Genomic DNA, 20472 nt, shown 5'->3' with positions numbered 1-20472 from the left:
ATCCCAACTCCTGTACTCAATGCTCTGATTTTTAAAGGCCAGCATACCAAAAGCTTTCTTCACCACCCTATCCACATGAGATTCCACCTTCAGTGAACTATGCACCATTATTCTCTGTTCTACTGCATTCTTCAATGTCCTACCATTTACGATGTATTGAACCAGTATTGTCACATAAGAACATAAGATATAGATAGATAGATAGATACTTTATTCATCCCCATGGGGAAATTCAACATTTTTTCCAATGTCCCATACACTTATTGTAGCAAAACTAATTACATACAATACTTAACTCAGTAAAAATATGATATGCATCTAAAATCACCCTCTCAAAAAGCATTAATAATAGCTTTTAAAAAGTTCTTAAGTAGTTTACTTAAATACATTGAGTCCTAACCCCGGCACTTTAACATATCTTACTCCTGGCGGTTGAATTGTAAAGCCGAATGGCATTAGGGAGTATTGATCTCTTCATCCTGTCTGAGGAGCATTGCTTCGATAGCAACCTGTCGCTGAAACTGCTTCTCTGTCTCTGTCTCTGGAGTAGGCCATCCTGCCCATCGAAGCTGCCCTGCCATTCAATACGATCATGGTTGATCTGTCCATAAACTCAGCTCCATCTACCTGCCTTTTCTCCATAACCCTTAATTCCCCTACAATGTAAAAATCTATCTAACTGTATCCTAAATACATTTAGTGAAGAAGCCTCAACTGCTTCCATGGGTAGAGAATTCCACAGATTCAGCACTCACTGGGAAAAATAATTTCTCCCCATCTCTGTACTAAATATTCTCCCCATCTCCATCCTAAATCTTCTGTCCTAAATCTTGAGGCAATGTGCCCTAGTTCTAGTCTCACCTACCAATGGAAACAACTTTCCTACTTCTATCTTATCTATCCCTTTCAAAATTTTGTATGTTTCTATAAGATCCTCTCTCATTCTTCTGAATTTCAGAGAGTATATTCCCAGGCGACTCGATCTCTCCTCATAGGTTGACCCCTTCATTCCTGAAATCAACCCGGTGAACCTCCTCTGCACTGCCTTCAAATCCAGTATATCCTTCCTCAAGTATGGAGACCAGAACTGCACACAGTACTCCAGGTGCGGCCTCACCAGTACCCTGTATAGTTGCAGCATGACCTCCCTGCTCTTGAATTCAATCCCTCTAGCAATGAAGGCCAACATTCCGTTGGCCTTCTTAATAACCTGTTTTACCTGCAAACCAACTTTTTGCAATTCATGAACAAGCACTCCCAAGTCCCTCTTCACAACAGCATGCTGCAATCTTTCACCATTTAAATAATAATCTGCTCTTCTATTATTCCTTTCAAAGTGGATGATCTCACATTTACCAACGTTGTATTCCATCTGCTAGACCTTGGCCCACCCACTTAACCTATCTATATCCCTCTGCAGACTATCCACAACCTCTGTACAATTTGCTTTTCCACTCAGTTTAGTGTCATCAACAAATTTTGCTAGGCTACGCTTAAGTCCCTTCTTCCAAATCATGCAAATGGTAAACAGCTGCGGTCCCAGTACCAACTCCTGTGGCACCCCACCTACCACTGACTGCCATGTATTCAGACAAAGTGAAAAGCTTGTCTTACATACCGTTCATACAGATTGATAATGGCTGGGACCACCCGTGTTGTAAAGACACTGCCCAGAAAAAGGCAATGGCAAACCATTTCTGTAGACGAATTTGCTAAGAATAATCATAATAATAAGATCAATAATATAATAATAATTATAAGAATAATAATATCAAATATCAAATAACACTCTTTTATGTTATTTCCAATTAAGGGCTTACTTAAGAGATAAACTGGGTCAGACAATGTTAATGCTGAAGCTTAATGAAATAGAAATTTTAATTCAAAAAGGAAAAATTTAAAAAATTACTTGTATGTACAATTTGATTAAGAAACAGACAATTAAACAAGGAATTCATAAGTCAAGACAAAACTGGGAAACTGAGTTGAATATTAAAATTGATGAAATAAGTTGGTCAAGACTGCCTTGACAGTATGACAAATACAATAAATGTCCAACTTAGATTAGTACAATATAATTTTTTACATCAATTATATATTACACCACAAAAAATAAATAGATTAAACCCAAATTTATCTGATCAATGTTTTCGATGTAATCAAGAAATTGGTACTTTTTTTACATTCTACTTGGTCTTGTTTTACAATTCAACCTTTCTGGATAAATTTAAGAGTTTTATTGGAACAAATCATTGCAATACAACTTCCATATCCAATATTATTTTTACTAGGTGATATTGAAGGGATAAAACCGAAACTTAAATTGAACAAATATCAGAAAAAATTTATAAAAGTTGCATTGGCAGTAGCCAAAAAAGCTATTGCAGTTACTTGGAAATCAGATTCATATTTAACTATGGACTGTTGGAATAATGAAATTTTAGCTGCATTCCACTTGAAAAAATTACTTATAATTTAAGAAATGAATATGATATATTTCTGAAAATTTGACATCCTTATTTACAACAGATAGGATTAAATATATAAGCTCTTTGAAGATAAAGTTATTAGCCATTTGGGAAAATAAATAAATATATATATATAAAAGTTATTTTCAACTCCGTGGAGCACGTGGAGATCTTCCAATATCCAGGCAATCTTTCTTTCTTTCTTCTTTCTTTTTCTTTTTTCTTTTTTTTCAGATGGGGATATTAAGGGGGGAAGGGTTAAGGGAAGGGGGAGGGCTGATATTGTACTCTACTATTCTATTATATTATTCACTCTATGCAATTATCTTAAAAAATTGAATAAAAAATATATTAAAAAAAACTTTTAACTTAGGTGTATATTACAGAGTTTAAACTAATACATGCGTGATTATCATGTAGCACATTACAGAAGTGTATACAAATACTAAACACAAAGTATGCTGCAGATGCTGTGGTCAAATCAACACATACAAAAAAGCTGGATAAACTCAGCAGGTCGGGCAGCATCCGTTGAAATTAGCAGTCAATGTTTCGGGCCGAGACCCTTTGTCAGGACTAAAGCAGGAGGAGGCAGGGGCCCTATAAAGTCCTTTAGTCCTGACAGAGGGTCTTGGCCCAAAACGTTGACTGCTAATTTCAACGGATGCTGCCCGACCTGCTGAGTTTATCCAGCTTTTTTGTATGTGTTGTATACAACTACTAATCTATATTTCACTTTTAAACATAACATTTGGTCAATCTACCATGATATTGTCTTTATCTTTCACAAGCTTTATTACAAAAATAAATCAAATTCCTGCAAAACCAGATTCTGTTATTCAAAGTGGTGTTTGGTCAACCATTGCCTCTTTTCCACTTCGAAGCAGAGCACTTAACGATCACGTGATCAGCTTGCTTACCAACTTGAAGAAGGCCTTCACAGACTCCCTTCACAGGTGCTAGCTTATCACCAATGTTTTTCAGACTAAGCCCATTTGCTGAACTTCCAAACCACTCATTAATTTTAAGTAAGTCATTAATTTTATCTTCAGGATCTTTAATTCTATTAGTTCTTATAATAACACCAGCAGGTGATCCCTCTTGGTCAAAACAACACTTTAAGTTTTGCCACTCCAAATCACATACTTGAACAACATCACCAAGTTGCTTATCTTTAAATTTCAAAACAAACTGTAATCGATTCGCAGGCACCTTGTTAACAAACCTTTGTTTAGTTAACGGTCACTTCCCTTTGGTCAACAGTCCTGAAACCAAACCCAACTTTAAATTTATCTTATTTAAACATCCAGTAACAACACTTTTTCCAATAACTTCACTAACATTCACCTCACCAGCTTTCATCTCATCACTAATTGTTGGAGCACTTCCTAACACAAGTGACTGAGAATCCTCACTTTCTACTGGTGCCAAGGTTAACCCTTCATTCACTGAACCAAGTCCATCTGTCACAAAACGACTGCCTTCCTTTTTAACCAAGTCAGACACCGCAGACCTTTCCTGAGTGTCCACACAAGGTTTAGTACCCTGTGAATCCACAGGTACCTTCACAACCCGAACACAGGCAAACGGGACATCTACCTCTTCTTGGCTTCCAATAACAATCCCCATTTCAAATTCCAAGTTTCCCTGATCTTCCCATCTACTCTCTGGGAAACTCCTATCCAGAGTAAACTCAACCTTGCGGGTTAAAACAACCTCGTCTACTAACCCAGTAGACTCCCCCAAGATAGCGGTATACTTTTCATCTCAGAATGCCCTTAAATTATCGGGAACACACTCCTTAAATTCTTCAACTGAGAACAGCTCTGTCAAGCTAGATACATCACCCGTGTCCAACCCTGGACCTTCTAGCTGCCACATCTGTTTCTCATCTTGGCTCTGTGCCTCCATAAATTCCTTCCTCATTCCAAAATGTTCACCTAGGGGTATCTTATGGGCAAGGTTCAAAATTCTGTTCCTTGACAACACTAAATCTGTCTCGTCTCCCTTACTTTCCTTAGCTCCACTATTCTCTGCTTTACCATCCTCTAACCTCCCCTTGTGCAGGGCTGGTAAAAAAGTCTCAGCTAAATCAACGCTGGACTCAGTTAAATTTGTGCCTGTCTCAGCCGCCTTTTTCGACAGGCTGCGGGTTACTGCGCAGGCGGGATAAACCTCAGAATCTATGGGCAGATCCTCAGCACTTACAGGCTTGCTCGTCAGCTTCACTGCTGAGTATACATCCCTACCTGCAAGATCATTACCGCATAAGACATCCATGTCGTCCATAGGTAGTTCAGACCGCACCCCTATTGTGACTGGTCTGGATAGCAAGTCATATTTCAGAAATATCTTGTGCAGAGGTACGGCCTCAGTCCCTTTTCTGATACCTTTTATCACGTTTACCTCCCCAGTCTTGTCTCAGCACTGATTTCTAACACCTTCTTTAAAATCAATGACTGACAAGCCCCAGTATCTCTCCAGATCCACACTGGAACTGGGATTGACCCCTCCTTCACAGCTACCAACCCGTCCAAAATAAACTTCTCGCGCCCCTCTTGAACTCTATCTGACCTCTGCTTCCTTAGCGGTCTGTTGACCAGCTCAATACAGCCAGTCGGGGTTGTCACCTTTCCTTTTCCTGTCTCTTTCTTTGGAGCAAAACACTTAGACGCAGTGTGACCCACTTTCCCACAATTATAGCATGTAAAACTGGGAAACCTCCTGCCGGACTGCTTCTCATCTTCCTTACCCTTCTCACTAGTCCCCAGTTTAGTCTCTGCCTTGGCCGGCGGGCTTTCTCTTCCATCCCTGCTACCCTTCTGGTAGCTCTTACTCAGAGCAAACTTTACTTTGTGCAATAAAGCATACTCATCCGCTAACTTGGCAGACGCAGCCAGTGTTTCTGCCTCTTGCTCATCTAAATAGGTCCTCATACCCTTGGGAACACAGCTTTTAAAGTGCTCAATCATCACCAGCTGTTTCAGCTTTTCAAAATCTCCATTGACGTCTTTTGATGTGCACCAGCAATCATATTACATTTGCATCTCACGGGCAAGCTCTAAATACGTGTGGTCCCACTGCTTCCTCAGATTTCAGAACCTTTGCCGATAGGCCTCTGGAACCAACTCATAAATCCTAAGTAGAGCCCCTTTGACTTCATCATAATCCTTAGCATCTTCTGCAGACAACACTGAATAAGCTTGCTGAGCCTTTCCCTTAAGAATACTTTGTAACAAAACAGCCCACTTCTCCTTTGGCCAGTCCTGATTCACAGCGACCTTTTCAAAATGGAGAAAGTACCTATTGACGTCCTTCTCCTCAAATGGGGGAACCAACTTAACCTCCTGACTAACCTGGAACCCCCTGACTGGGTCCATTACATATCCCCCTTCCTGCCATGCCTTTATCTTGGCCATCTCAAACTGCCTCTCTTTTTCCCTTCCTTGTCTGTCTTTCCAACTCTTGGTTCTCTGCCTCCAGCCTCCTCATTCGGAACTTATGTTCCCTTTTCTTCTCCTCCGCCTCAAGCCTTAATCTTTCCATTGGAACCTGCGCCTCGAAACATCTCCTGCTCCTCTTCAGAAAACACCCCCTCAGATACATAGTGGTCGATGATGGCTCTCTGTATCTCTGACCTCCTCATTGCCTGTTTCACCTTCGAAAGTTTCAACTGTGTCGGAATACTCAACAAATCCAACTTTCTGGCATCCTCTAATGCCTCCAAGGTTGATTCCTTTAGAAATTCGTCAACCTCCATTTCTGCTGATAACTTTAATTAACACACACAGAATCAGATAAGGGAATTTGTGAATTTACCCCAATCAATTTAACAACCTCTCATTCCAATGTGCAAAATCCCGGACGAGCCCCCAATTATGACACGTACCCCGTGACCGTGTTACCAAGCCAGCAGAAATGAAATAATACGTTGGAGTCTGGTGGTACTGTAACTAAAACTGTTTATTAGTAAACTAGTAATATAGTATCACAAAATGCAATATATACAGGTTAGCAATGATATATACAGAAGTGTGGAAATATAAATCAAAGCCAAGCTCTATCGAAGTCTAGGGGTAAATGAGTAGTCTTAAGTTGATGCATAGTTCAGTTCAGTTTAGCTTGAGGTAGTTGCTGTTGTAATGTTGGAGAGAGAGAGAACAAGCGAGAGATGAGCAGCTGCAGCAGACAAACCTTCCATTGTCTTCTTGTTCTGTTGTGCTGTTGTGGTCACCGACTATGACCCCTCCATTCCAGGCCAGACTGTTCTTCAGTGATGAGCTTGTCACCCAGGAGAGGGTGGATACACACACAAGCCCCCACCGTCCTGTCTTGAAACTCTGTGAGCCTCTGATCGATTCCCCAGAATCAATCCTCCAAGCCCCCACCTTCCTGCAGGTGCACAATGCTCTTTCAGTGTCCAGTGGCATGTCTGCTTGTGTCTCTCGTGGTGTGTCTGCTGTGTTGTAGCAGGCTTGCTATTTTATCCCCCCTGATGGGGTATCATATGTCCATCATGCCAGTCTATCAAACCGAGCCAGTCTTTGCTGACTCAGCAAGAATGTTAACAAGCAAAGGTAAATAATCAGTGAAGAAGCCACAAAACTAAATTATGTGTGTGTCTCTCTCTCTCTCTTATCTGTGTAAGATGCCTCTCCCTATGTTCTTCATCTCTCTCTCTCTCATTAGCAGCATAGTTCACAGGGGGGTCAACTCTGGACCCCATCTCCATCTGGTCTTCTCATCACACATAACACTGTGAACACTTCTCACAATTTAATTCAGTTTTGTGAGGTTAATTTCTGCTTTATCGTCCATATTGTCTTTTCCTTAATTTGACACATTATGCCCAATCAAATAATATTTTTGCTGTCAAATGCTAGTCATTTTGTTTGTGTTCTCTCCCATTACATTAACATTCAGGCTTGTTATGTGTTAGTAATGAAAGAGTGCCCTTTCCTGGTAAAGTGGAAACTACTTTTCACCGTCTGCCCGGTGACTGGTCTTAAGGAGCCAGTAACCCGACTCTGCCCCTTTTGTCAGTAGAAATGGTTCTGCCAGGCTATGTGGCAAAACCACACATGAAGAGCGGGAGCTGGACTTGGTTGTCAGAGGCTATTTGAAGTGCACGCCATTGTGAGCATTTAATAGGTTGTGGGAGGTGGGAGGTTATCCATATTTTTCTCCTCACTGTACTAATTACTGTTCAAAGAGGCAGGATCTGGGATTGTTTTGTAATGACCGTACCTTTATTCCTTTCTGATCCCCTTCCTGCAGATGGGGCAATGGTAAATGAACTGTATGTAATGTTGCGAGACTCTGACCCCATTGTTATGCTGAACTGCTTGAGAGCATTGGAAGAAATCTTGAAACATGAAGGAGGTGTGGTCATCAACAAACCAATAGCACATCACCTTTTAAACAGGTCAGTTCCATGCAATTGACATTCTTTTAATATGTTCTTCCTTTAAAAATTCAGCAATAGATTTCATCTTTCTTAAAATGATGGTAATAAAATAGTTTTCGGAATTACTTCACGGTAATTTTACAAATGACTCCCTAGAATGAAGTTAAACTGACTTGAACTCCTCACTATCTCGAAGGGCAGGTTATTCATGTCTCGGCAATGACACTGAAACATTAGGATGTTGATGTATAGCAAAGCTTCACAGCTTTCATGTTTTGAAACGTTCATCCGGTGCAAACATCCTGGCTGGCTGTGTAATCCAGGCAAAAGTTTATGATCCAGATTACCATCACGTGATGCTTCTATGGCCAAATAACTATTTCAGTACCTTATAGGTGGATAGTGGCATATATTTCTGGGATTGTACTCTGCCGCAAATTTTCTCTTTTTGGCAAAATTGAGAACATTCAGAATTGTGGGAAGGAGAGAAAGAGTAATAAAGCAATTTATTAAGCCACTCTTCTTTTTTCTTTAGAATGAAAGACTTGGATCACTGGGGTCAGAGTGAAGTGCTGACATTCCTAGTTCGCTATAAGTCCCGAACTGAAGATGAAGTGTTTGCCATTCTGAACGTGCTCAATGGTTTTCTCAAGAGCAGCCAGCCCAATGTTGTCATGGCAACCACCAAACATTTCCTCCTCCTTGCTGAAGACTTTCCCAACGTACAGACAGATGTTCTAGAAAGGATCAAAGGGCCATTGTTGACTATTTGCACCTCTGAGTGCCATGAGCTGTGTTTCCTCAGCCTGTGTCATGCACGGGAGATCCTCCGCAGCTTACCCGGGCACTTCAGTGGTCACTACAAGAAATTCTACTGCACGTACTCCAAACCAAATTACATCAAATATCAGAAGATGGAGATCTTGTGGGATCTGGTAAATGATGAGAATGTCCAGCAGATACTGGAAGAGTTTCAGACCTACTGTACTGATGGTTCTGTAGAACTGGCCCAGATGGCCATTTTAAATATAGGTGAAAAAATTAAATTATTTTGCATGTTCACATATTTCAAATTAGCTCTGCTATCCTTCAGAACCAATTAGATATTTTCCTATTAAGTATTCTAGTTATGACTAATTTATACTGAGATGGCAAAAATAATATTGTGTTTATCTCTGGCAATGCTACATCTTTTGGGGGGACATGCTACTACTACTCTACAGCAGACATGGTGGAGAAAGTTGGGTTTCCTCGCTAATTCTAGGAGAGGCCGGTTCACCCCCTTCATAGCAGATGCGCTGGCCCTAAATTCTTCTCAGAAACTTCATATGGGTAGGGAATACAGATAACTCTGCTGAGAGCATACCCATTATTTGTGGGACTGGATAGCAATCAGTGTCCAAAGCACCCAGTGAACTCACATTATATTTGTACTCTTATTTTGCTGGAGGTTTCGTCAGAGAAGTCTTGTGTTTACAAGATTTCATTTTCTGTGGTCTCCTGGTCACAAATTTCAGTGTATACTGCAAGAGTCTAGCCGGTGGCGCTGTTGAGCTGTTTGTACTCTTCTCATGAGGTTACTCACAGGATGTTGTCTTTCCAGTCCTTGTACACCAGTCAATTTAGTAAATTGTGAAGTTCACTCTCTTGTTTATTCGATTAAAAAGATCTCCAAATTGTATTATATACAAGAAAATGCTTTATATTAGAGAAAACCAAGTATTGTCAGCATTAGGCAGCATCTGGAGAGCAAAGTGGCTGATGCTTCAAGTTGGAAATAGTTTATCAAATTTTTTCTATCCAGCACAAGAGTTTCTGCTATTAACTGAGAGGTCTGTGGACCCAGGCAGGGACCCCTTCTTCTTGCACTTTCTTCTTTTAAATGTCCAGCATCTGCTTTTGATTTGCTCTCTGACGTTTTATTCATTTATCGCTTCACTTAATTAAAGTTCTTGTGAGATGCAGTGGTTTCTAGGGGCCAACTTAAAGGTGTTATTGTCTCTTAAATGTACCTAAAACTACTGCATGTCTATCCCATCACTGAGTTGCTTGTTGGTATCGGTACATGAAATAGGTGTGCAGTCTAATAGCAAGTGATCATCTTGGTTACTTTTCTTGTGATCGTAAGACCCTGTTGGACATCGATAATATGGAATGCTGCAAGTCCGGTTCACTGGTTTATTGGTGGACGGTGAGGGAGCTGTGTGGCCTTGGTCATAGCAAGGACTACAGGTCAAGCCACAGTGTCGCCTGTTTGTAGCAATCCAGGAGAGAGGCGTCGAAGTCGGTGTGCACCATGAGTTTGCTGGAGACTGTATGGTTCAGTGTCTGTGCTGGCAGCATCGGTGCTGCCCTCTGGTGTTAATGCAGTAGAATACAGGCTGTATTGTGCTCAACTGCAGACTGCTGAATTTACTGATAGGTTTGCTAGCGTTGTTCAGGAGGGTTTAAACTAATTTGCAAGGGGGATGGGACCTGGAGCGATAGAGCAGTGGAAGAAGTACATGGAGTAAAGCCAGATCTAACATATAGAGAGGCTTTGAGGAAAGAGAAACAGAATAAAGGGTGTAATGGTAGTAAGGGAGAAGGGCTAAAGTGTGTGTACTTCAATGCAAGAAACATCAGGAACAAAAGTAATGAACTGAGAGCTTGGATACATACAAGGAATTATGATGTAGTGGCCATTACAGAGACTTGGCTGGCACCAGGGCAGGAATGGATTCTGAATATTCCTGGATTTCAGTGCTTTAAAAGGGATAGAGAGTGGGGAAAGGGGGAGGAGGGGTGGCATTACTGGTCAGGGATACTATTACAGCTACAGAAAGGGTGGGTAATGTAGCAGGATCCTCTTTTGAGTCAGTATGGGTGGAAGTCAGGAACAGGAAGGGAGCAGTTACTCTACTGGGGGTATTGTATAGGCCCCCTGGTAGCAGCAGAGATACCAAGGAGCAGATTGGGAGGCAGATTTTGGAAAGGTGCAAAAGTAACAGGGTTGTTATCATGGGTGACTTTAAGTTCCCTAATATTGATTAGTATCTGATTAGTTCCAATGGTTTAGAGGGGGCAGAGTTTGTTAAGCGTGTCCAGGATAGATTCCTTTCACAGTATGTTGACACGCCAACAAGGAGGAATGCCATACTAGATCTGGTATTAGGTAACAAACCGGGTCAGGTCACAGATCTCTCAGTGGGTGAGCATCTGGGGGACAGTGATCACCGCTCCCTGGCCTGTAGCGTTATCATGGAAAAGGTTAGAGTCAGAGAGGACAGTATTATTTTTAATTGGGGAAGGGCAAATTATGAGGCTATAAGGCTAGAACTTACGGGTGTGAATTGGGATGATGCTTTTCTCAGGGAAATGTACTATGGATATGTGGTCGATGTTTAGGCATCTCTTGCAGGATGTTAGGGATAAATTTGTCCCAGTGAGGAAGATAAAGAATGGTCAGGAGAAGGAACCATGGGTGACAAGTGAGGTGGAAAGTCTAGTCAGGTGGAAGAAGGCAGCATACGTGAGGTTTAGGAAGCAAGGATCAGATGGGTCTATTGAGGAATATAGGGTGGCAAGAAAGGAGCTTAAGGGGCTGAGGAGAGCAAGAAGGGGGCATGAGAAGGCCTTGGCGAGTAGGGTAAAGGAAAACCCCAAGGCGTTCTTCAATTATGTGAAAGACAAAAAGATGACAGGAGTGAGGGTAGGACCTATTAGAGATAAAGGTGGGAAGATGGAGGCTGTGGAAGTGAGTGAGGTCCTCAATGAATACTTCTCTTTGGTATTCATCAAAGAGAGGGAACTTGATGATGGTGAGGACAATATGAGTGAGGTTGATGTTTTGGAGCATGTTGACATTAAGGGAGAGGAAGTGTGAACAGATTGCTAAGCCTTTATGTCTTTGTTGTCCACAGGAATAGTACCAGAGGATTGGAGGGAGGCGAATGTTGTCCCTTTGTTCAAGAAAGGCAGTAGAGAGTGTCCGGGTAATTATAGAACAGTGAGCCTAACGTCTGTGGTGGGAAAGCTGTTGGAAAAAATTCTTAGAGATAGGATCAATGGGCATTTAGAGAATCAAGGTCTGATCAGGGACAGTCGGCATGGCTTTGTGAAGGGCAGATTGTGTCTAACAAGCCTGACAGAGTTCTTTGAGGAGGTAAGCAGGCATATAGATGAGGGTAGTGCAGTGGATGTGATTTACATGGATTTTAGTAAGGCATTTGACAAGGTTCCACATGGTAGGCTGATTCAAAAAGTCAGAAGGCATAGGATCCAGGGAAGTTTGGCCAGGTGGACTCAGAATTGGCTTGCCTGCAGAAAGCAGAGGGTCATGGTGGAGGATGTACATTTGGATTGGAGGCTTGTGACCAGTGGTGTCCCACAGGGATCAGTTCTGGGACCTCTACTTTTCGTGACTTTTAGTAACGATCTGGATGTGGGGGTAGAAAGGTGGGTTGGTAACTTTGCAGACGACACAAAGGTTGGTGGTGTTGTGGATAGTGTAGAGGATTGTTGAAGATTGCAGAGAGACATTGATAGGATGCAGAGGTGGTGCTGAGAAGTGGCAGATGGAGTTCAACCCAGAGAAGTGTGAGGTGGTACACTTTGGAAGGACAAACTCCAAGGCAGAGTACTGGCAGGATAATTGGTAGTGTGGAGGAGCAGAGGGATCTGAGGGTATATGGCCACAGGTCCCTGAAAGTTGCCTCACAGGTAGATAGGGTAGTTAAGAAACCTTATGGGGTGTTGGCATTCAGAAGTCGAGGGATAGAGTTTGAGAGTCGCGAGATAATGATGCAGCTCTATAAAACTCTGTTTAGGCCACACTTGGAGTACTGTGTTCAGTTCTGGTTGCCTCACTATAGGAAGGATGTGGAAGCATTGGAAAGGGTACAGAGGGGATTTACCAGGATGCTGCCTGGTTTAGAGAGTGTGCATTATGATCAGAGATTAAGGGAGCTAGGGCTTTACTCTTTGGAGAGAAGGAGGATGAGAGGAGACATGATAGAGGTATAGAAGATATTAAGAGTGGACAGCCAGTGCCTCTTCCCCAGGGCACCACTGCTCAATACGAGGACATGGTTTTAAGGTAAGGGGTGGGAAGTTCAAGGGGAATATTAGAGGAAGTTTTTTAACTCAGAGTGGTTGCTGCATCGAATGCACTGCCTGAGTCAGTGGTGGAGGCAGATACACTAGTGAAATTTAAGAGACTACTAGACAGGTATATGGAGGAATTTAAGGTGGAGGGTTATCTGTGAGGCAGGGATTAAGGGTCAGCATGACATTGTGGGCTGAAGGGCCTGTACTGTGCTGTACTATTCTTGATCTATGTTCTATATGTGCCTTGTGCTGTGTATGACTGTTGGTACTGTGTGTTGTCTCTGGGCCCAGGAGTAATGCTGTTTTGTTTGGCTGTATTCATAGTATTTGTGTATGTTTGAATGACAATTAGATTTCAACTTGAACTTGATTTGCCTTTGTTCTGGGGGATGCTGCAGCATCATAAAGGAAATTACAGCTGAGAAAGATAAAGAGATAACGATTGGCTTTACTTGTCACAGGTAGATCAAAACGTACAGTGAAATAAGTTGTTTGCATTAAATCAAATCAGTGAAGATTGTGCTGGAGGTAGCCCATGAATGGGGACGCCAACAGAGCGCTCCCACAGTTTTCAACTTCCTGACCTGAACTGTACGTTTTTGGAATGTGGAAGGAAGCCAGAGAACCCAGAAGCAACCCGAGAGGTCACTGGGAGAACATTCAAACTCCTCAACGATCACCAGACTGTAAAGTGATTGTACTAACCACTACAATGCCATGGCACCCCAGTTACCAGCTGAGAAAGAATTTACTCTTCTGCTTATTGCTGCACCCAATTATTTATTAAATTATTCCAGGTGCTATTTCTGCTACTGTATTTGGGATTTATTATATTTGTTAAGCATTATAAAATATTTCTTGACAATGGTTCACTAATTACCTCATCAGTATGAACCCTGTCCTATTCCAATATAATGAAATTGTTTTTTCTCGGCTGCTATTTATAAATTTTGATTAGTTTGAGACTAAGTCCCATGTTCAGGTTGTCAGACCCAGTCCTCTCCATTCTTTCCTGGCAACTCCAACACTACTGCTATTTGGTTGTCTTGCTCTCTTGCACAGTCACCTGGACATGGCATATCCCAGGGCTTCCCAACCTTTCTCATGCCATGGACCAATTCCACAAAGCAAGTTGTCAATGAACCCAAGATTGTGAATCCCTGCACTTTTCAATAAATCACCCTTGTTCAGTCTTGTGTCCCTGTCATTAAACTGCTCACCATTCTGCGAAGCCCTCTGTTACATCTCTTCACTGCTGGAAGTTGTTGACCATGTCCAATTTCTTTAGTTTCGCCCTGTGTTTACTGTTCTCACCATGTAAAGATGGTGACTGTGATTGGTCCAGATAGGATGTACAACTTGTATGAATCCCAATAGGAAGTAAAAACCAACAGAAGCATTCCTCCTGACCCTGATCATTCATCCTACCGTTGTTAACTCAGCTTACGGTGCTGAGTACAATGGTGGACACTGAGTTGGGAGCTCTGATGATGTTTACATACCGAAAAGTGAGTCGGTCAACAAGTCCTCTGAGCTTGCCTTGCCTGTCAGTAAGGTTATGGCTGATCTGATTGGAGCCTCAAATCTGCATTTCTGACAAAATATTCAGACACTGCTTCTCCCAGCTTAGGCAACTATAGTAGATATTTGAGTTATTCTACCAATCTTTGAGAAAGTTCCAAAGACTCGCAATTCTAAGAGTAAAACCCTAGTTTCAAAGAGGTGTCACTGATTTATTTTTTTAAATGGTGGGAACAGGATCCCTGACTTCAGATTATCCCATGACAGAAAGCATCTTCATTGCATTCACCCCGCCAGGATTCCATGGGATTTTGTCAGCAATCTAGTTGCTGCCTTCTCTGAATACCAGTGGATACAAGCTTACACTGTCAAACTCTTCCTTTTAAAAAAAAACAAGCAACCTACCCCACACTGGCTGGTGGATACTCATTGATGATTTTTCTAGAGATCCCCAGAGACAGTCTTGAGTTGGAAGTTTAAACTTTCCATGCCTGTATAGTTGAGCTGTTTACTGTTGGAACTAGCTGAAGCATTGACAAAGAGTAGGTATATTTTAGCTTTTATTCTGCTGACTGAAGAAAATATGGTATTTTGTGTTATAATTTGTGTTCTATTTTATTTATTGAGATACAGTGTGGAGCGGGTCCTTCTGCCCCTTCGAGCCACACGGCCCAGCAACCTCTGACATAACCCTAGCCTAATCACAGGACAATTTACAATGATCAATTAACCTACCAGCCAGTATGTCTTTACACTGTGGGAGGAAATCCATGCAGTGACGGGGAGAATGTACAAACTCCTTACCGACAGCAGCGGGAATTGAACCTGGGTCGCTGGTACTGTAACACGTGCTCACCACTATGATACCATGCCACTGAAGTAATATGCCAGAGTATCTACTCTTGAAAGTGCAGCTTAAGGTATGAACTGTGCCTTACTTGTTCTTTAATTGTACTGTATTTCCCCAGGACGAATTGCACGGACCTACAATGAAAAGTGTGTGGTTATTTTGAAGGAGCTGCTGGGCTTGAAGCAGGAACACATTACCTCAGGTACGTCATGCTGCCAGCTTTCAGCATTTGCTCAGGGTTTCAAGCATCACACTAACTTCCCTTCTGTTTTTAACTGTCATTCAGACATTTTGTGACCTGATATGGCTGTGCACCCGCTTGTACAGTGACTCTGTGTGAAGCACTACCAGGATGTGAGGAATACATCAAAGATGGTGAGGTAGGTTGGTGGGGATGAAGTAGCCATATTCAATAAGATGGCCTGTGTTCGCCTTAATTCATGGTACTGAGCCATGCAGACCTGAGATGACCAGGTTCAACCTCTTGGCTGATTCCAGACAAGTCATTGCATTTTGTTCACAAATAAACCCTTCTTGGTCTTCCAGCTGGTTACAGGCATTGATTATAACTGACATCTCGGTGACAAACTCTGCCATCTTCTTCAGGGATGATGCCTAGACATGTCAAGTCCAGTGGTATTTATACCCCCATAGTCGACATTCCTGATTGGTTAGTCCTCATCCCGTCAGGTTTCCGCTGTCCCACCTTGTTTACAATTGGATTCCAGTTCGATTAGTTCACAATGGGAGATTTGCTCAGTGTAAGAGTAGGTTTAGCTGACAGACGATGGCATTCACAGATGGTGGGAAATCCATGCCATCATAGTCCACCCACACACAGATTTTTTAATTTATGTGTTCTGTCTGTATACCTTGTGTCAGCTCTTTTGGCACAAGCTACTGGTCTCATGTGAAGGCTAATAGGTTTATGATTAACCAGATCACTAACCAATATTCTTTTTGAATTATTGGCAGAAGAAGAACTCGATATGGTTGTGTGTGATCATGGGTTATTGTACTATCGGTTACTTCAGCAAGGTGTTGAAGAGGTCGAGAAAATAGTTTGTGGGCCAAGATCAGATCCATCCTTGGGTGTAATCAGTGGCCAAGCCAATGAGCCAATCAATGCCTGGGCAAAAGACTTTAACACATTGGTACCATTCTATGGTCGGGGACACTGGAATTGTATAATGACACAGAAGGCAAACTCCTTTGGAAATCTACAGATGCCAGAAATAACCTCTGAAAAAGGTAAACATTGTTGCTTCAATCCCAGTAATACTACTGCTTGATTATCTTACCATGCCCTTGCTACGACATGCATCATGTGTGTGAGTATTCCTTCTACTGTCTCTTTCTGATATTGATCTAATGCTGATACCATCATTGGTGGCAGCACTACTGCCCATTGTGATTCCACATTTTGAAGCTCAAAACCATTTACAAAGGTTTTGGTTTTCCAGTCTTCATCTCTTGGACAATGCTTTTAGACATCCAGTGTAATCTGTTTCAAGCACTCCAGTCCAGTAAGATATTTTTCAGGAGGGATTATCCACCGGCCTGAGGTGTAGTGGCATCAGCACTGGACTCCGAGGCAGATGCTTTTGATTTTGAATCTGGTCGGGTCCTAACCTGGGCAGCAGCCGTATCTGCGGGGAACAAAAACCCTGGCAATCTACTTCTGTATCTTGCCTCAAAAACCCGCTCTAGAACTATACTATCCATAGGATGACCATGAGTCGATGATGACTCAGCAACAACAACAAATATCTTTTTAAAATATCTATTAAAGATACTTTGAAGATATCGTAAATATCTTCAAACACTGGAGAGTTTAGAACAGATTACACTGGATAAATAGACTGCATTACCTGAGAGATTTAAGACAGGAAGGCAACCAAAATAGTTTCCTTTCAGTGATGAAAGTAAATATTTTTTTTCATCTGTTACTATCACCAAAATGAAGCAATTTTAGTTTTATTCACTTTCTTGCAACTCATGAAGTTTAAAGAGTTTAGCACTGATTTCACCATTGCGATAAATAAACCAGTATGTGGATTTTGCATGGTCAAATATCTAATTGTTTTGGACAACAAAGAATTTGCTTCCTGAATACCCTTTTGGGTGTATCTGATGGATTTTGGGCTGCTGATCTTGAAACTTTCCTATCGGCACCATTTTGTTTGAAATCACCTACATTTGTTATTTCAATTCATAATTCAAGTCAATTAAAATGTTGCCCACAATGTAAGCTGAGAAGTTTTCTATCTTGTCCAGGCATGCCTGGGCAGGTTGGATGCTGCATGGCAGGACAGGTTGTAGAAATGCGTTAAAAGCATCACATACAGACTGCTCTATGCATTGTGTTTACGTATATATCAAGGTAGGTTGTGTAAATCTTATTGTTCCAGATTTGACAGCCTGTTCCCTGTGTAGTGATTTCAATTGGGATTGTACCTTGAGGAAGAGAATGGATTTGCATATCAATTATACAATGCTAATTGTTGAAAAGCCGTGTGTATAGATACGGTGGCACCTGGCTGCAACGCTCCTCCTGTTGTACTCTGTGCTGACAAATGCTGTGGAGGTTCACACATAATGAATCTTTATTTTAAGGTACTGAGGTCTCATGGATCTTTTGACATTTTGGCAACGGCTCCCTTCAGGAAAGAAGTGCATTCCTATCCAGTGATATGCTCAATGTTAACTTACTAATTCTGTTTATCTTCCTGTAAAGACTCAAACCCAGAACACAGTGAAGAGTTGGTCGTGGATGCTGAATCTGTCCGCTTGGAAAGCAGTGCCCAGCTTTCACCAGAGCAGTTTGAGGAGTACTGGACATGCCTGGAAGATGCTAAAGTTGTGACTGTGGACTGGCAGAAGGAGCCATGCCCTGATACCATCCAGGCTGCCTTTCAGATTGTTCATATTCACTCTATTGCAATCAGCCGAGCAGGAGCACAGCCCTGGAAAGCCTACCTGTTTGCCCGAAATGAGACTGGATTTGTGTTTTTAACTGAACTGTTAATTGACACGAGCAGAACGAGTTTACAAATTACTGTTAAACAGAAGAATAGTAGTGAAGGGCTACTCAGCAGCTTCATTGCTGTTATTAGATCGGTGTTTCAGACCCTGGGCAAATCTGAAAATGTTGAAGATGTTTCACTAGCAACACAAGAGCAACACTCTCCTCGCTGATCAAAGTCTTTTTGTTATCCCATTGCTGTCACAAACTACATTGGTGGATAAAAATAAATTGTTTCTATCAGCAGATATAACTGGATCCTGTTCAGATAGACTGCTCTGTTTAATATTTTAATGAAAAATGTGGAATTTCCAACAGTTTTACATTTCCTCAGTACTACACGGGAGTTCTGTGCTTTTCAGGGAACTTGAACCACTTAGCATTTTTACTCAGAGCCAAGGCAGCTGCCTGCAAGATGAACTAACATTAGGGTTTACATGGCACATTCAGATATAGATATGAGTTGGTTCCTTGGATAGTTTTGTAGCTGAATGGGTGAACTCAGGGAATGAGTGTTATCCGGGTTTCACCTTGTGATGTCCCTAAATACTATTGAACTCATTCCTCACAGGCTGATGGTTAGTTTGTCACACTATCTCATAAACACAAGAGATTCCTCAGGTGCTTGAAATCCAGAGCAGCAAATGTCAAATACTGGAGGAACTCAGCAGGTCAAGCAGCATCTACGGAGAGGAATAAACAGTCAACATTTTGTGCTGAGACCCTGCACCAGGACCTTATCACAGTACCTGTCCATTTGCTATTTTTTAATCCTCTGTGAGGATTGAGCTTGTCTATAATGTCAGTCTTAGTCTTCCCAGTGTCAGCAGCTTAAGGCAATGCATGGAGAATGGTGTTTGGATAGCAGTCCTTTCTCAGTAGAAATGTGATTAAAATGCATTATAGTGATTAGAAAGAGCTGGACAACCAGTTTTGGTTGTCTGTACTTTACAGCAATATACTAAAGAAGTTTTACTCCTCACTGCCCCTGATCCCCATCCCTGGCCCTCCTGTGCCAGATGCAGATAATGTCTATTCTGTTTAGTACTGACATTCACAGTGATTGTCACGAATCAGCCTTCTCGTGTAGAATCTCAAACCTGCTCCTCTTAGTCAATCCTTGCCTTTTAGTTTGAGATTTCAGATGTCACAGAAGTACTGTTATCTGTACCCTGTATGGAAACAGAAATCCCTATTGTAGCTTTCTAGTAGTGACAGCTGTGGGGTTTATTTATTTATTGTGATATAGCATGGCCTGCAATCCACTGATTTAATCTTAACGTAATCATGGGACAATTTGCAGTGAGAAATTAACCAACCAACTATCCAGACGAAGCCTATGCTTTCTAATCCATGACTTTTTTCCAATAAAAGCTCTTCGATAACTGAGAGATGGGAGAGTGGAAACGGGCTCAGATGGGGAGGGGGAGAGAATGGGGGGGTGTTTGAGAGGTGGAGCGATAGAGTGGGGAGAGACTGAAGTGGGGAGATGAGGTGAAGGAGATGTGGGAGATCGGGTCAGGATTGGAAATGGAGGGAAACGGGGAGGGCGATCGGGGTGAGATGGAGGGAAACATGATGAGAGACTGGGAGGGAGATGGGACGAGGGGGAGAGACAGCAGTAGAGTTAGAGCGGGAGAATGGGGAGAGCTGGAGATGGTGTGGAGAGACTGAGGGGTGTAATGGGGGAAGTGGAGAAGGGAGAGACGAGGGCGGGGGGTGAATGACAGGAGAGGGAGGGGCAGTTGGAGAGTGCGCAGGGAGGGGCAAAGACACAGTGGGAGGGGAGAGGGCTTGGAGACAGATATGAAGGAGGGAGCAGAGACGTGGGGGGTTAAAGAGACAGAGAAGAGGATGGCGAGATGGAGAGAGACGGGAGAGAGAAGGGTCAGAGAGGGAAGGGTGAGGGAGTTGGGGCAGAGACTGGGAGAAGTGGGAGAGTGGGCAGAGGTGGAGAGGGAGGGGAGTGGGAGAGGGCGCAGATACAGTGAGGCAGGGTTAGATGGAGAGGTGGCAGACACAGACAATGAGGGGTAGGTGTAGAGGAAGATGGGGTAGGGCAGGGTAGGGAGGGCTGGAGGGAGTGTGAGCAGAGACAGCATGTGAGTGGGAT

General features: G+C 42.3%; 2 protein-coding genes across 2 annotated transcripts in view; both read left to right on the top strand.

The window, feature by feature from the left end:
• LOC140732511 (AP-4 complex subunit beta-1-like) overlaps positions 1–15907 on the top strand; it is an 870212-nt gene extending 854305 nt beyond the window's left edge. Inside the window, 6 exon segments of the mRNA XM_073055279.1 lie at positions 7746–7893; positions 8411–8907; positions 15453–15536; positions 15610–15647; positions 15649–15714; positions 15881–15907. Coding sequence (XP_072911380.1) covers positions 7746–7893; positions 8411–8907; positions 15453–15536; positions 15610–15647; positions 15649–15714; positions 15881–15907 — 860 coding nt within the window.
• Positions 15908–16121: 214 nt separating this feature from the next.
• LOC140732510 (AP-4 complex subunit beta-1-like) lies at positions 16122–18617 on the top strand. The gene is made up of 3 exons (XM_073055278.1): positions 16122–16137; positions 16310–16585; positions 18072–18617. Exons 1-3 carry the CDS (start codon positions 16122–16124, stop codon positions 18530–18532), a joined length of 753 nt encoding a protein of 250 aa, XP_072911379.1. The 3' UTR covers positions 18533–18617.
• The last annotated feature ends 1855 nt before the right edge of the window (positions 18618–20472 follow it).

The sequence above is a fragment of the Hemitrygon akajei genome, chromosome 8 (assembly GCF_048418815.1).
Source record: "Hemitrygon akajei chromosome 8, sHemAka1.3, whole genome shotgun sequence".
Classification (NCBI taxonomy): Eukaryota; Metazoa; Chordata; class Chondrichthyes; order Myliobatiformes; family Dasyatidae; genus Hemitrygon; species Hemitrygon akajei.
This window is presented reverse-complemented; position numbering and strand designations above follow the sequence as displayed.

What these genes read in the sequence shown, in the direction of transcription:
- LOC140732510 (XM_073055278.1), top strand. An exon ending in AGAAATAACCTCTGAAAAAG is followed by an intron (nt 16,586 to 18,071) that starts GTAAACATTGTT and finishes CTTCCTGTAAAG; the next exon opens with ACTCAAACCCAGAACACAGT.